General features: G+C 41.9%; 1 protein-coding gene across 1 annotated transcript in view; it reads left to right on the top strand.

The window, feature by feature from the left end:
• Nucleotides 1–11241, top strand: part of LOC100725140 (transmembrane and coiled-coil domain-containing protein 5B-like) — a 69417-nt gene extending 58176 nt beyond the window's left edge. Inside the window, exons 3-11 of the mRNA XM_063249728.1 lie at nt 5000–5133; nt 5375–5425; nt 6068–6136; nt 7227–7283; nt 7853–7912; nt 8406–8470; nt 9527–9590; nt 9826–9869; nt 10774–11241. Coding sequence (XP_063105798.1) covers nt 5000–5133; nt 5375–5425; nt 6068–6136; nt 7227–7283; nt 7853–7912; nt 8406–8470; nt 9527–9590; nt 9826–9869; nt 10774–10972 — 743 coding nt within the window. The 3' untranslated portion in view covers nt 10973–11241. The remainder of the gene's footprint in view (nt 1–4999; nt 5134–5374; nt 5426–6067; nt 6137–7226; nt 7284–7852; nt 7913–8405; nt 8471–9526; nt 9591–9825; nt 9870–10773) is intronic.
• The last annotated feature ends 5990 nt before the right edge of the window (nt 11242–17231 follow it).

The following is a 17231-nucleotide window of genomic DNA, read 5'->3' as shown; positions in this document are numbered from 1 at the left end:
TTTGTGGTGGCCGGGGAGAAGCGTGAAGAAGCATGAAGAAGCAGTACCAGAAAGCAAGGGTTAAGGGCCAGATATAACTCTGCAGAACATGCCTCCATGACTTACCCAGACCCACACAGAAATACACTTTATTAATTCCCTTGGTGGCTTTCAAGGCCACCACGTTGACATTCAGCCTAAGTGTCTTAGAAGTAGTAAAGCCAGTATTCAAAGTGATTTTGGTCTGATTCCCAAGCCAATTCTCTTATCTGTTGCTTTCAACCACATTCTTCCTTCTCATATGCATATGTATCATCTATTCCTATATCTATGTCTATATTTATATCAAATAAGGGGTTCAAATGTGACTTTGAGATTCTTAGCATCAAAGGAAACAGGAAAATATGATCACTTGTAATGGGTATAAACTAAAAGTGTTCATTATGGAAAGTTTCATAGACTATGAGTTTAGGTGATGTCTTTAAGGAAAAAAAAAAGAAGCAGTGTGATGAGAAAAATATGTTAAGCCATCAATCATTCTCAACCAGAGGCATCTACTTCTCTGGGATATTTAACAGAGGCTTTCAAATTGCACCCCTGAAGGGGTACACAACCTTCTGTTGAGAATTCTGCCATAGTGCACTGTTGCTAATGATACTATGCTAATGCATGTGTACAGATGAGAATGTCTCAGGTGTGTTGGAAGGCAAAATGGCCTACTGTAAATAATGGGAGACATATGGATCATTTATGCATGCATGTATTCTGAAAAGATTCAACATATGTGTTATTGCTTGTGTCTGGATGCTCCCCCAAAGCCTCATTCAGTCATGGGGGTGGAAATGGTTTCAAAGACAGCAAAATCCAGACTTTGTGATTGATTGTGGTCCAATGCTGGGATTATCGGCATGAGGACTACACTCACCTTAGAGCAGGTAGTCTGCATACAATATAAGGGACACAGAGAGTCTTCACTCCCTCTCTTCCCATGGGTGCTTTTGCTGTCTTCTGCTGCCATTAACAGTCGATCCCCTGTCATATGCCACCTTGCCTTGGAGCCAGCCAATTATGGACTGAAACCTCTACAAACTGTGAGCTAAATAAACCCTTTCTCCTTTAACTTTGGGTGTTGGATATTTTGTCTCAGCAGTGAGAAATAAGTAACTAAAATGTGTCATGTGCAAATGTTAGATGAGGCAGAAAATGAACTGTGTTGGAGAAAATGGGTGAGAATTAGATGATATTGCATACCAGGCATTGTGTTAACTTTACACTAATTATTAGATTTAATAAAAATCAAAACTTTGCAAAGTAGTAGTAGCACTTTTCACAGCTCAGGAGATGAGCTAACAGAGATTAAATAACTTACTCAAGGTAACACCAAATACTGTTGTAGGATTTAAGAGACATGAGAGACCAAATGGGAAACAGGAGGATTTTAATTGTACAGCAGCTCAGCTGAAAAATCTAAAATGGCTGAGCAAAGGACAAAGTACAGGCTCCAGCTTTCATACCCTTGGTCAAAGGGCTTGGTCTCCTGCACAGAACTTGTGGGCAAGCAGGAGGAGAACAAAGGCAGAAAAGCTGTGACAGCTTTGTATTTTGGTGGCCCTGCTTGGAAATAACAGGATGTTACAGGAACAGGAGGCTATAAAATTTCATTTACAGGGACAAAAGTTGCTGTTTAACTACAAAGTTCTAGGACATAAAGAAATCCATATGTGTTCTCTATCTAACCCACTTTAGTTCCAAATTGAATTCTATGTAAACAGTGCCCCTGGAGCACAAGTAAGGAGGAAAATAAAAATAACTTTGATTAAAATACACTCTAAAGGAGCTTATGGACTAAGCATGGAATGGAAACAAGATTAAAAACAATGGAAAGTGCCCAGAGGTCAGAGGGATTCGTTTTACTAGACTTAGAACTTAGAACTTAGTTTTTAAGAAGTTACAAAAGCATCAATGTTTGAGCTGAGTTGAAAAGAATGGATAAGACTGACACATATTCCTGCAAGGGAGAGACATTCCTGAAGAAGGTTATGTCTTCTATCAGAGCCCCAGATTACTATAATTTATCTGGAAAAGATTTGACTTAAATCATGGAAGGAGTTAACTATAAGGGTCAGAAAAATTTGAAGTTCAAGCACACATCGCTATGGATTTCTCTCCAATTCTGTGTCCTGCCTCATCCACTTAGCACAGAAAAAGAATCCAGGAATGATTAGAAGAATGATAGTGATATGTGCAATTCCATCAACTGCTCCGGAAATTTAAGGCATCAAAAAATGATGGGGAATTGTGAAGGAGTGGACAGCAGAACTGGGCCTTTGAGCCTAACACGCCTGTTTCCTTCTTCCTTCTCCCCTACTCATAATCTTTTCACTGTGGCAAAACCATATCCTTCCTTCTTAGTGACTTGGCAGTGCCAGCTGATGAAAAATAGAGGAGCTTTTATTTTTGCAAGTCTGATCATCCAAAGTGGTCGAAATGAGGGTTCTTGCATAGATTCATGGTTTGGACCTGGAAGCAGAAATGTATGATGATGTCATACAGAGATCATGGGTGAGAAACAAGAGTAGTCACAATTTCTGGTAGGCCTAGAGGTTTGAGAGAATGAAATGTAGGTCCACTCTGGGGCTTACTCTTCTAATTTTTCTCCCAAGTTTTCTTAAAAGCTTGGGTTAAAGATAAACTCTCAATAAGTTTGTCAATAAACATACATAAGTGCATCAAAACTTTACCCAGCAAAATATACACAAGAAAGGGAAAGCTTTTCAGAAGAGGTTAAACTTTACCCAGAAGTGGCTGCTGCTCATTGCTGCTTCAGAAGACATCTAAACTACTGTAAGCTTCTGCACTCTGCTCCCACTCTGGTAAAGGGATTATGAGGTATTGTTGCCACCTCACCCATCCATACCCACTATGACACTCTGCCACCCAGCCAGATATAGAAGGTGGCACTGCGTGTGAGGTACTCAGTCAGCAAGGCAGTTCTGAAACTTCTGACTTTAAAGTGGGAATCTCTGGTGGGGGTAGAAGAAGAAAGCTCAGTGGAGAAAGGCCAGGTGAGTCCTGAGAGCACCATTCCAATCCCTTGGGTGTAAGGAGAGGAGAAAGCAGGAGAGGCAATGTGATGGAGCAAGATGGTGGGCGAAGGACCGGCAAAGGGAATTAAAGTGAGAAGGTTTCAATTGCAAACTAAAGGAGATAAGACTGCATGTGAAAAGAGTTGTGATATTTTCTTTTTTTAAACTGAGTTTTGAACAATAAGAGTTGGTGCGATGGTTAGGAGAGGTCAACTTGAGAACTCAGTGTTTGTTTGTGGCTTCCTGTCAGTAGTAGTGTTCAGTTTGATGCTCTTGCCACAGGTTCAGGACCAACTCAGCCTGTTATATCCAGAGTTTAAAGGAAAATGGCAGGGTAACAAACTAGTAGAAACCAGACAGCAGTTTTTGGTACCTCTCACTCTTCTAGGTTTTTTTCCCTGTTTCCTTGAAGGTTTGGATTAGCAATAAACTCTTACTAAGTTTGTCAAAAATTACACATGGGTACTTTAACACTTTACTCAACAGGTCAAATGCATACAAAGAAGAGAAAGGTAGCCAAAGGATAAATGTTTTTTTAAAATAGCTTTCCATGCTTTGATCGTATTCACTTATGAGACGTTACATTAAACTAGTATCTACTTTAGTGGTATTTAGTTTTTGCAGAGCATTGTAATTAATCCTGGTGAGAGTGTCAAAGGTTTTGATTTCTTCGTGGCTCGTCTAAATACAGAGTCTAATGTTTGCCTTTCCCTTTCTAGACAAAGTACTATGTTAGGTGATATGGAAGAAGTGGAACAAACCCCGCTGGGTGATACGTGAGTAATGAGGACAATAAGGGACCTCAGTAGAGGAACTAGTATACTAAGGCAGTCTCCAGAATCCACTCGGAAGAGAGATTTCAGTTGTGCAGGATGTGGAACATCATCATCTCTCACTTGGAAAAACTTCCTAGGAAGAAATAACTTTGACTTCTGTTCTCTGTGCTCCATGAGACTATAATGGGGTTTCCAGGGATAGTCAATGTCTCACACAGCAAACTGGTTTTTGTGAGGAAAAGATGCATTCTTCCCTTGCCTTATAATCAGGCTGGGCTCCTTCCTGCCTGAGTTAGAAGAAATTCTTTTCCCTCTTTAAATAATTTATACATATTGCTTAGATTCCACAAACCCCATACAAATTTTTTTAAAAATAATAACTATTCGTGAGAAAATAGTTTTGCTTCATGTAAGAGTTGTACTTGAGTGAATTTTACTTGAAATATTCAAAATTACAATGTGAGGGCTGGAGGATGCAGCTGACTGGTAGAATGTTTGCCTGGAATGTATGCAGTCCTGGATTCACTCTCTAGCACCACAAAAATAAATTTTTTTAAAAAAATCTGATTTGACTCTAGGAGTTTACCTTGTATAAAACCATTCAACACAGAAATTTGTTATTAAAAATAAAGTCCATCTGGTTAGGCTTGTTTATAACAGGAGAAGAATTGAAGTAATAAAACTCTTCTTGGGATCTTCTATTTTTCTGTCCTGGCTTTAGTAATGCTGATTTTTCCTATAGGTTAATGATAGAAATAGCAAATTTGGAAGCCACAAAACAGAACCTCAACCGCCTGAACTTAGATCTTGAAAAGGATTTGCAGACACTGGATGAGGCAAATGAGGCTCTCCTTAGAAAAATTCAAGAGAAAGAAAAAACTATCCAAAGGTCGGGGTTTGAAACTGGGATGGGCAGGGCTTCTCCTCACCTATCAGCCCTCACCCTGGCACAGAGAAGAGGCGGGAGGGAGGTCTGTTTCCCTGATGGCAAATCTCAACCTGTTCCGTAGATCCTGAAACACAAACAAAAGCGTGCTTTACTTTCCACATTAGGCTCACCTTTGGGCAATCACTGTGCTCCCTGAAATGTTGGCAGGAGCTTTTGAAGTGAGGAAGTGAGGGCCCTGGCAGCTGCCTCAGAGCTAAGCCACACCTGAGTGACTCTATTTTGCAGTCTGGAAAGAGATCTCACCCTGTCAACAGAAAGAGATGAAGAGAAGGAGGAGTTGAAACAGATCATATCTGAGAAGGAGGAAGCCCTGAAGGACCTGGAAGCAGAGACAGAAAAGCTGGTAAGGACGTCTCCAAAGGCCTGTCCTCCTGTAGCAATCAGAGCTGCTTTGGAGAGTTCTCGGAGGGTGAAGTGCTTACTCCACACTGGGCTGAGGCCCAAATCTGTCTCAGGTTCCGGGTGGGATCCCAGTGCACTTTTCACACGTGATCGCCTTGTCCTCAGAGGTTATTTTACCGGGCTAGTGAGGGCAGGTATGAGAGCAAACCACCTTTGTGCCCTTTACTTCCTTTTTCCCACAGGAAAAAAAAAATACAATCCTCAACAAGAATGTGGGGGAGCTTCAGGAGAAGGTAAGAGGAGCCCGCAGTTTGGGAGTTCCAGGTTGTCTTGGTTAATTTGCTTCACAACAGAAAGTGTGGTGGAGTGGGCTGGGAGTGTAGGAGAGGGTTCTGTGCACACTTGCAGTGAGGAAATGTATTACATACAATAAAGAAAGTGCTGTTTTCCACACCTCCACGTCTACCTTGAAACGGGTCATTTCTTAGAAATCCCATGATGCTCTAGGCAGAAAGAGGACAGATAGACAATGAGAAAACTCTGTGTGCTCTGTCTCCCATTGCCCTTTGAACCTTCAAACAAATAGTGACTAAGAGCAGCGTTGGTCCTCTGAGAGTTATAGGCTGTAGTGACAGGGCTAAAGGACCAGAGAGACACGGTTTGTCCCTCCTTCCCCAGTCACTCTGCTCCATTCTCTGTTCACTTTTGTCATTGTCTTCTCCATCTGCTTTGGCCCCCAAGAGCTATGCAAACAGAAAGGGGCATCCAGCTGGAGTGGGGCCAGGCAGCTTCCACAGGGCTGAGGAAACGCTTTTCCATTGAGCTTGTCTCAGGACCTGAACCAAAAACTGTCCTTCTGAATCCTAAACTCTGGGTTTTGGTGTGTACTGTGTGTATCTTACAAAGTCCATCGTTTGGGGAACAATTTTTTTCAGATTTCAAGGGGATTTAAGAATGCTGGCCCTAATAAAGAAGCCCTGAAGCAGAATTTGGCAGAACTGAAGGTGAGCAGAACAGTAAACCTAGGGAATTTCTGCAAGATGCAAGGATTCTAAATGCTAGGAAAAAGTGCTTTCAAGGGTTCTCCTAGGCATAGTGCTGCCCACGTCTGCATGGTTATCGGAGGTAAGCTGATGCTCTTTGTTCCCACCACCTAACCTGATGGCACAGGAGACCTTTGTGATATCACCAGTAACAGAGGTGAATGCAATGCCGTGGAGAAAAGTGGAGAAAATCACTCAAGAGGCCTTGTCATCCACAGTTAGTGAAACATATGTTCTTGAATGTTCACTGGGGTCTTCCATCAAGAAGTTTATAATAGAAACAAGGACACACAAATACAGACATTGAAGTAGAAAGAAAATACTAACCTCCAAATTGTGTGTGTGCTTGAACTCAACTGATTTTCCAAGCCTTGATTCACAGGCCAAGTTAAGTTGTATTTTTAAACCTGATTTTATTATTATTATGTGTTTTTTTTTTTACCACAAAGCAAACCAATTACAAACATGAATTTTTGACCTAGTATGTTAAAATGGCACATAGTAGATGCCCAGTGATTAATTGTTGAATGAATAAATTGAACTCACAAAAGAGGGCAAAAACTCTCCTGGAAAGCTCTTGGCCGATTTATGTGGCAAATGTGGTAATTTGGCCACGCGGCCACATAAGAACTCCACTGTCCTGAGTTTTGCTCTAGAAAAAGAGCAGCAATGTTTGCTTTGCTCCCTCTGTAATTCAGATGGCCTATATACCCCACGGCGTATATGGGGGTACGAGTCCAGGGAGCTTTTATCAGCTCATCCACAGGATGGGAGTAAGACGCAAGTCTGCCTGGAGACTAAGCCTACTCAGGTTTAAATGTCAGCCCTGCCTCTGTGTGATCTAAGGCAGCTGTGCACTTCTCTATGCCTTCGTTTCCTCGTCGGAAACCCAGAAGTGATAATCGTGGCCACCCTGGGTTTTTGTATGGTCTCCACACATGGAAGTCTTTACTGCCAGGCTCGCTGTTGGTCTGGGGAGGATGACTCTGTCACATTTGTCTCCCACGGAAGCATGCTGTTAACTTCTTGCTGTCGTTCACTGTCTCCACAGGTGAAGCTACAACAGTCCACAGAGTCCTGTGCACAGCAGGAAAAGGAAATGGCCAAGGTAGAGCACGGCTCTTCCACTAGGGGAGCCCGGGGTGTAAAAGGAAGGAAACCTCAAAACAAGGGCAGGGCGGGGGAGCAAAAACTGCTGGCGAATGACTCACTGATTCTCACGCAGGTGAAGAAAGCTTTATTAAAGGTACTGGTCTTATCATCTCTGTTGCCGTTCTCTAGCTCCACAAACCATTGCTGAACCCCAAACTTTACTGAATGCATAACGTCCCCACCCCCCGGTATGTGGTGCATAGACAACCTGGGCAAACCATTCCCTTTGCTCACAGACCCTGTGAGTGAGTGATGATGTCACTTCTTTGTGAAGTGGTTGTTGCTAGGTAACTAGCCAAATGTCCTCTTTGCCAGGTAGGTTTCCAAGGAGCTGTCTAGCTTTGGTTCTTTTTTATTTTTCTTTTTGAGACAGGGTCTTGTCATGTAGTTTAGGCTGGCCTTGAACTCACTTTGTAGCCCAGGCTGGCCTCGAACTCCCAGTAATCCCCCTGCCTTAGCCTCCCAAATGCTGGAAGGTTTGGTTCTGATTTAACACATGACATTTGTTAATTTTTTTTTTCCTAGGTGAAGAATGACTACCAATTCATTCAACAGCGTTGTGAGGACCAGGCCCACTGCATAAAGGTAGAGTTGGGGCAGAATTTCCCCAAAACATAAGATCCTTGGCTTCTCCTCAGGCTTTGCCTCTAAGGAGAATGCTTTTGTACACCAGCAGTGGCAACAAAAATGATGTTATTCTGTGCCAGGAACTGTGCTAAGCACTTGTCATACAGTACGTTTCTCAGTCAGTTTTCCCAGTAATGCTAAGACTAGAGCTTTTGGCAAGTCAGGGAGGTTACGATTGTTATGATGGAAAGGACACTGAGCTTTGGAGCTGGGTAACGCGCTTAAGGGAGCACAGTGGAGTCAGAGCTGGGGTGTCAGTAAGGAGAACTCAAGAGTTTTTGTGCATATAGAGCAATCACAAGAGTCAACTTTTGATGTTAATTCCTTCTTACCTTGTGCACACTTTGGCGTGTACTGTTTAGAATATTTGGAGAGTGTTAAACACAGTGTTTTTTTGTCTATGACAAAAATATAAATATTCTTTTAATGATGTCTTTACCCACATGGAAAGATGTACCAGGAAGCTCTGAGGCGGCTGGAAGAAGAAAAGGAAGTACTGATGCTTAACAAAGAAATGTAAGTGGGAAGCAGCAGCCTCTCGTTGGTCTTAATTTACTCCTTTGCCGCCTCAGCAAACTGTTGCTGGCATTTGCTTTATGGACTCTAGTGACGAATTACCTTGGGGAAAGGAGGTAAATGAAAAGGGGTTCACCTTTTTGTGCTTTTCTTTGCTTGAGCTTTGCACCTTTTGGCTGCTGACTATGTTCTCCAGTGTATTCAAATAGCTGCTGGGTGTTTTTGTCTTGTGGTTTGACACAAGCTCTTCCCTCTAAGGAATAACCAGAAATCTCCTGTCACTTAACCTTTGATGGTTATTAAAAGAAATTCTCCAAAATAAATAAATATATATATAAATAAATATATATTTTTTTAAAAAGAAATTTTCATAAAAACTCTTGACTTAGCTTTTGTTGGATTTGAATCATAGCATAAAAAACACCAAACTGTAACCCACAAAACAGAACAAATCAACAGCAACCAGAAGACATTAGAGAGAGAATAAAAATAGGAAGAATGGCAGCAGGTTATAACCCCCCGTTTTTATAGCTTCTAATCTGAGACCAAACTTCGTATGCAAGAGGCAGCTAAAACACCAAGAGGAATTATATCGTCTTTCTGGGGGGGAAAAAAAAGCCCAAAACAGAGGATGTAATTCAGAGCAGCCAAAGATGCTGGAAAGAAAGTAGAAAGCCAGACATGAGGAGTTCCGAATTATGTATCTGAAGTCTGCCCACATCTCCGGTTGACCTCCAAACAAGATGTGCATAAGAAAATGGGACAACCGCCTAGTTGAGAATGTGTGGCCTGAAAAACATATGAGCTGCCACCCAGAAACACTGTGGAGTTTGAACCCAGCACCAGGCTAACATTAGGCCTCATCTTCATAGCTTATCTTTCACTTGAAAATAGATCCTATTTTCCTTGTTTCTGTAAATTGTAGATGTTGAGTTCCATAAATATTATCAAGAATGCAGGAAATTAATAATATGTGTTGCAAGACTTAGACAATACCTTTTTATCAACTCTTCAGATGTTGTTATATAATTCTTGGCTCTGGTCTTTTTCATCCAGAGCCAAAGCCCAGAAGAATTATTCCCAAGTAGTGAAGCGTGGGTCTGTTCTGGTGGAAACCATGGTGAGTCTTATCTATCCAAAATGTAGGTCTCCTCTACACCTTCTTCTCTCCTTCTTTTTAATATTTCTATAATTAAGAAATAATGAGATTCAGTGTTTTACTGCAAGACAGTGTTTTACGGGCCAAGGCAAGATTCATACCTGGGTGGTATGATCTCTGCTCACCGCCACCCTGTCATTCTCCCTCTCTGTGAGCACCTGAACAGCTACAGCTTTGGTTTTATTACTTCCCATAGGAGAAGACTATAACTAAGAACCAGAGGAAGATCTCACTTTTTAGGTAAGCAGCAGAATCTTGGTTTTGACTTAGTCCAAGCTACATTTACCCTGCAGGTGACCTAATGAGTAAGTTATACCCCAACACAGAAAACACCAGATTGCTTCTCCCTTAACATAAAGTTACATTACTAGAGTTGTAATATTGTAAGTAGCTGGGGTGTTTAGCATGGAAACTGCATTTTGCACTTCAATTTTTCATTTTTATCCTTATGATCTTTGATAGAGCCTCTGTCATACTCTCCTTGACAGAGTATAAGATGCATTAATTTTCTTGGTTCTTCTACTGCAGGCTGAGAAATTATTAAAAAAAAGACACTTCAATTTTCTGTGTGTTTTGTTTTTAAATTTTTGAAATGAGACTAACTCTAAAGTCCATGATATAATACTTTACACAAAATTTCCACTTATGATATTTCTATAAAGATAAACAGTTAAGCTGTTAATAGAGTAGATTTTCTTTGTCTTAGATGCTCATAAAACATACACACTTCATTGTAGTCTATTTCAGCATGGGATGTCTAGCAAAGCCCAACCACTGTCATTTTGATGTTAAAGTAACATAAGGCCAAATCTTCAAGTTCTAAACCTGCTTGCTACAGAAGACCTAATGGTGATGAGGCTCCCAAGTGACAATTATGAGCCTTTTCTAATAAACTACAAAGGTCCAGTAATCCATCATCTTTTGTTCCTCCAACTCTTCTCCATGGGTATCTATTCTGTTGCAGAAAGATTCTTTTTCTGTGTCAATCTGCCCTTATCCTCTGTACCCCATAGCCCATTTTCCTGCATCAGTTTTGTCTGAAGTAACCAGTTCTCCAGCCTTTCATGACTATGAGGTCCAGCCCTTACTGCTTGATCATGGGCTTTCCCTTCTCCTCATGCTAACAATGAATGTCTCTCTGCAGACTTTGCCGGTGGTGGTTCTTTATGCTCCTGATCTTTGTTGAGCTGCTGGGTTACCTGTTATTCCACCTGCATTACATAAACCCAGACCTGATTGTGGAGACCCTGCCCCTGCTGATGAGCAGGAGGAACCTGAAGAGGCTGAGAGACTTCTTATCTCCGCTGCTCACTCTCGAGGCAGACTGCCTCCTTCCGCACTAGTCTGGGTGACTAGCAAGGGGCTGTGGCCGTTTCCTTGCATAGGGCTGTGTGCCAGGAAGGAATTAGGAGCCTGTGACGTAAGTGCTGCTAATTCACATCTGATCTTTTCTTTGTTTTTTTCTTCATTCTCCTTTTGGAGTGTTTCTCTTTTCAATAAACAGTATGTTTGAGCAGAGTATAACGTGTTGGTCTGTGAATCCTAGAGTATTACTGTGTATCCGGGTTCTACCCTGTGCTGTTGAGCCAAGATAATAAAACATCCCCTAGGATTTCCACTCCGTGCTTTATTTTTTTTTTTTTAAGGAAAAAAAATCCATCTGGTCATTTGTAAGATCCTTCAGTCCCTTTGGAGTGTGCATGAGGTAGACTGAATTAAGGAACTACTAAGGCAGAGACAAAGTTTGTGCTCTTTCACTGTTTAGCAGCATTATCTCCCTCTTTAAATTTTATATTATGTCTAATGAGAGTAGGATGTGCTGAGAAACTGACTGTTCTCATGCCCACATGAAGTCACTCATTCTTAAATTACCCCTAAATCAACTGTGAACAAGAAAACTGTAAAATCATAAAGTGCTTCAGATCTGAGTCCCTAACTTGTTAGGGGGGAGCAAGCAATGCAGGAGGAGATGAGAAGCAGGATGTGGGCAGGTGAAGCCCAGCTGTCTTCACAGCTGCTCTCCTCCACTCTCTCTACTGCCCCGCCTCCTGTCAAATGGCAGTGGCAGTACACTCCTGCAAGAGCACAAACCCTGCAGCTGACCACAGAGGGATTTAGATTTCCTGCTTCCTGAACCACCCCTCAACCACACCACCTCGCCCCTGTCCCTGCAAAAACTGTCTTCTGTGAAACCAGTCCCTGGTACCAGAAAGGTTGGGGACTCCTATTTAGATATAGCCAAACACCTTGTTATCATTCGAATCCCAATTCAAATGTCCTTGTTCTTGTAAGCTCCTCTGCTCCGTCCTGACTGGATACAGCCTTCTCCCAAATGCTTCTAGTGCCTTCTCTAGACTTTGTATCTGCTACAGCCTGTGCAACCAGCAGGGTCCCGGGAGGGGGTGACTGCAGATTAAGAAAAATCTACACACACACATACTAAAAGGAATACTAGGATCGGGTGGGACCTGATAATACTGATGGAGAGGCAGCGACGACAACCTAGCACAGTCTTTGTCTTTATACATAGTAAAAGGTGGGGAAGCACGCAACCAAGGCCAAAGTGCAAGGTCTCATTCTCAGAGCTCTCTTCACTGTGGTTAGCAGGGAAGAACACCAAGGCCAGACATCTCCCAGATGGCTTTGCTCTTAACGCCAAGTGCTGGTTTACATGGCTGGGCTCTGGGGCTCCCTGTTCTCAGGGCTGGCTTTGCTCCAGCCCTGAATAAGTGGCTGGTCTGCAGCTCAGCCACTCCCCATATCTATCCTGTCCTCTTTTACCTTACAGTACCATTGCTATGTGCCTTGACTTTGGGACTGATTTATGTGTCATATCACATAGTACCTTAGCATGTTATTTTTCGTAAAGTAAGATTTAGTAAAATAGTGAATAACTCTTTCGATAATTTGAATGTTTTTTCCAGAGCATCTGGAAGGTGACAATTGAAACCATTAGCCTAGACCCTGTATAGTGAGAGCTCACACTTTTGCAGGACAGCTGGCAGAATGCTGGCAGAATGAAGGAGATAGATGTGGCACAAAATACAGGTCATCTGGGCATGTCTGTCTCCATGGTTACAGAAGCTAAAGTAGAGGCACTTTCTTGGGCAGTTCCTTTCTCCCAGACTTTCCTCATGTTTTGCTTTCAAGTGACCTTTTTTTGGTAGGGACCATTCTAGATACAGTTTTTAACTGAATTTCCCTTGAACAACATCAGAGTGAAAGAGATACCACATGTTTACTTTGGCTGCAGACATAGCTTTGTGCTAGATTTTCCTTCTGGGGTCTAAGGAGGAAGAAAATAAATAATTCAGAACAAAGCTCCCACACAATAAAAACAAAATCAACACTACCCTCTTGTGGCCAAATGAAAGCTCTTTGCCTGTCAGCAGGTTTCACCAAAGGAGTGGTTAGCGGTTTGAATTAAGAAAGAGGGATTAGGCATCAGTCCTGGGAAATTCTCTGTCCACCTGCTAACAGTTCCAATCAGCCTTCATTTTTTCATTCATTCATTCAACAAATATTTGCTGAGCATCTTACTTGGGCTAGACAGTATTCTCAGGCTGGGTTTACAGCAATAAGTAAAACAGACAAAACTGTGTCTACACTGTGGTTAGAGGCAGAAAATAACGGAATCTACAAATACCTGGTGCTGTTAAGTGGTATAAGGAAGTCAGGTGGCAGAAAGGAGCGAGTGCTGAGAAGGAGCAGGTGCTGTGCTCCTGGACGAGGTGGCATCCTAAAAGAAGGCTTTAGTGTGTGGAAGGAGGCGCATAGATGCCAAGGAGAGCCGGTGTGACAGAGGAAGAGAGCAAGCACACAGCCCTGAGTTTGGAAGGTGTCTGGTACCTTGAATTCCTTTGTGATATTCTGTTTACAACTCATTAGAAAACATCTCTGATTGGCATCCTGAGTGGAATTCCGCACAGGCCCCTGACTGATACATCCTATTCACTGCCCAGAGTATCCTATGTAGAAGGGTTTCAGCTCAAGGGACTCCAGGGCTGTCAGTGAAGGTGAAGGGAATGGCTGTTGTGTATTCACAGAGGACCCTCTGATCCAGCCCATGTGCTCTCACATATCCATCCCGAATTCAAGGAATTCCTACACCCCCCCCCCCACACACACACTCAGCCTTCCCACAGACATGACCCTCCATCCCAATGTTCAAGACTGGCTATAAAATGCAGCTGGAGAAAATATGGACTAGGTGTCCCTCTTTCATACTCAGCTCTCCAAGGAGGAATTTGAAACCTTGAAATTGTGTGGCAAATCCATTTTGCCAAATCACAGGTGCCTTTGCTAGCCCCAGACAACCTACCTTCAACTGAGAAACTGGCTCCAAAAGGAGAGCAGTCCTGAGACTTAGAAGCAGAAAAGGCATCACACTGCTCAAAATGAGCAGCACTGAACTAGATAAATGACTTCCAGAGCCCCACCACACTAAAAATATGCATTTCTGAAATGTGTTAATCAAGGAATGCAAAACACTTAGCACAAGGGACAGGTATTGGACATTCAACCAATACTGTCTTTCTTTCTCTTAGATAAGTTTGCTTTCACCTAATTAGTCTTAGTTCTGTCTTACAAACTGACATAGAAAAATGACCCTCCTTCACAGTTTGGTCACTATAACTGAACTGCCCTACAAAACGAACATTTCCCAGTCTATTGCATTCACCCGACATGGTTTCCAGATCATGTATTATTTATCCTTCCCAGAACACCAATGAGCTGAACACAACACTACAGATGACGTCTGCCTGAAAAAAGAGTCCAAAGCCCGTGCTCTGTTTATTCTGAATGCTTTGCAGTTATTAATGCTTGTAAGATTTCATTAGTCATTTTGGTTGCTGCTGTGTCATATAAAGATGCAGTATTGGAGTCTGCCAAGTTATCAAATCTTTGAACATGGATTTTTCTTAATCCACATCTCCTCTGTTTTGTATTTACAAATTTTTTAATGATAAATGCAGAATTTTTTCCATTGCTCTCTTAATATGTCGTTGGTTTCAGTGTTTCGTCTTACTGTTTCAGTCTTTTGCAATTCTGATTCTGTAAAGGAAGGAACTATCTTAAGTGAAGGCCAAGTCACGTGGTAGCTGCTAACTGTGGAATCTGGATGCAGAAGGGTTGTGATAATTAAGCCTTCCTGGGGGGCTGGCACTGCTCATCCCCAGGGAAACAGCTGCCAGTTCTTGCAGTAGTCTAAAGCAGAAGGTCTTTTGGCCCGGAGCATGTATTCAATTAAGTTGATTAGGCTTTCTATCCTCTCCCCTATCTTAAAACTTAATTACCTGCCAACTATTTTAGACTACACTTTTATCAGTGCTGAAGATCAGTTTCTCTGATAGAGAAGGATACTGTGAAATGAGACTCTTACCTATCAACACTGTGTCCTCTGCTCTGGGGAGTGGCCTATCTCTTTCATTTCTCCTTGTTCCAAATACATTAAAAACTGTACTCACAGTCAGGTGTGGTGGTGCACACCTGTAATCCCAGTACTTGGGAATCGGAAGCAGGAGGATTGCTGTGAATTTGATGTCAAGCCTGGAATACATAGTGAACTAAAGGCCAGCCTGAGCTACATAGCAAGACCCCATCTCCAAGAAATAAAACCAAGAAATAAAAAACAAACAAATATAAGCCCATATATAGTCTTGAAAAAGCACTGAACAAGGGAGTCTACTGTGGGCTCTCAGGCCTAGTTTTTTTGTTATTTATCTGATTTTAAGGTACATGCCCTCCGAGGGCCTAAAGATTTCTGCATTGGGGCTGGAGGTTTAGCTCAGCGGCATAAGCGCCTGCCTTGGAAGCAGGCAGTCGTGAGTTCGATCCCCAATACCTATAAAAAGGAAAAAGACAAAAAAAAAAAAAAAAAAAAAAGATTTCTGCATCATTTCTAAACTTTCATACTGACATTCTTTGATTCAATGAACTAGTGCACTCAAAAAAAAAATCAGAAATTCTCCACGCCCCCTGGGTTTCAGCCTGCCCAGCATTCTTGGCCCTTTCCGGGCCTCTCCTGCAGAGGATCTTCTTGAAGTCTGGGCCGTTTTGTGTAAAACTTTTCCTTCTGGCAAGTTTCATCAGGTGATGTTTCTGTAATTCTTATCTTCTTCAGAAGATTAGTGTTAAGAATGGGTTAAGAAGTTCAGTTTACAGATCTAATTTGCAAGAGTTTATTGAGTGCCTACTCTGTACCAGACACTGCGGGATGTGGATAAATAAGAGCGGTTAGAAAACTGGCAGTTACTGTGACTGTGTTGTCTAAAGCCTCTCAATTTTGTGCTGGATCCCAGTCCTTAACATCAAGGTTGGAGGTTACTCTGAAGCATTTCAGAACCGGTATAAATTCTGACTTAACTGGGACTCAGGACTATTATTGATTTATTGATCACCTAGTGTATTTCAGAACCAGTATTAGACAGTCCCATGTGCTCTCCATTTCATAGTTTTCTGAACTGCTTGAGATTGTCTAGCTAGTAAGTAGCAGATTCAGAGCTCATGGGTCACCTCTAGATTTACCCTAAATGTTTGCCTTTCATGTTCAAAAGTGTTAAAACTTCTTTAACATCATCTTCAAATCCAGTATTACCTACAATTAGCAGAATAATTGAGTCAATAATTGCCCATTACTTTTTCACTTTTATTTTCCTCCTTCTTCATTTATATTAGTGCAGACACCCACCATTATCCCATTCATTGTCTTACATTTTACTTCAAAGCCCGATTACTACTCCAGCTTGATGATTCACATTAAAATCTTATGAACAATCCTAACGTGGTAGTACATATCTGTAATATCATCATTTTTGGAGACTGAGGCAGAAGGATTGCAAGTTCAAGACTAGCCTGATCCAGTTAGCAACTCAATAAAATCTCATTTGAAAACAAAAGTGTCCTGGAGATGTACAGTGCAAAGTCCCTGGGTTCAATTCTTAGTATTGCAAAAATAAAATATTTATACGTCTTGGATACATTGTTTACTGTGGTATCACAAATCAATATGGTTATAAGTGGAAGAGCTGAGTTTTTCTGGAGGTGAGGTAGGACTTTAGGGGCAAGGCAAACCAGGAAAACAACTCTGAAGAGCCTTTCAGTCATGGAGACCTGGGCACGCACACGGAAGAGTCCAGCATGACTATGCAATTCCCAAACCTTGTGCACAGGACCAATCAGAAAAGTGCCATTTTTGATTCTTCATTCACATCTGGTATAAAACTAAGAAGGCCAGCTGAGTTTCTGACAGGACAACTGTTCCAAAAGCCTGGTTTCCACAGGGAAAAGCAATCTGGGAATCTCGTGTTCAAGTCTTCACAGCTACTGTGAGTCCATTCAGCTCACTCTCACTTTGCAGAGCATATTTCTTTTTTTTACCTTCAAAAAAAATGTAAATCCATGCTATCTTTTCTGTGTGTCTCATACATTTCTATGTTCAAGACACCAAGAACTTGGAAAGAATCTTTTCAGCAACAGGATGATTTCAAGGAAATACTAAGGCTATTTGTCACCAGAAGGTGGGTGAGTGTTGAATCCAGGGTCAGACACAGAAGGTGAGCTAATCATTTGACAGATGACTCAAAAGCAGCTGTGCCTGAG

The sequence above is a fragment of the Cavia porcellus genome, unplaced genomic scaffold (assembly GCF_034190915.1).
Source record: "Cavia porcellus strain 051 isolate PalLab524CR breed Dunkin Hartley unplaced genomic scaffold, mCavPor4.1 scaffold_6, whole genome shotgun sequence".
NCBI classification, from domain to species: domain Eukaryota; kingdom Metazoa; phylum Chordata; class Mammalia; order Rodentia; family Caviidae; genus Cavia; species Cavia porcellus.
The sequence above is the reverse complement of the archived record's forward strand: the minus strand, read 5'-3'. Positions and strand labels throughout refer to the sequence as shown.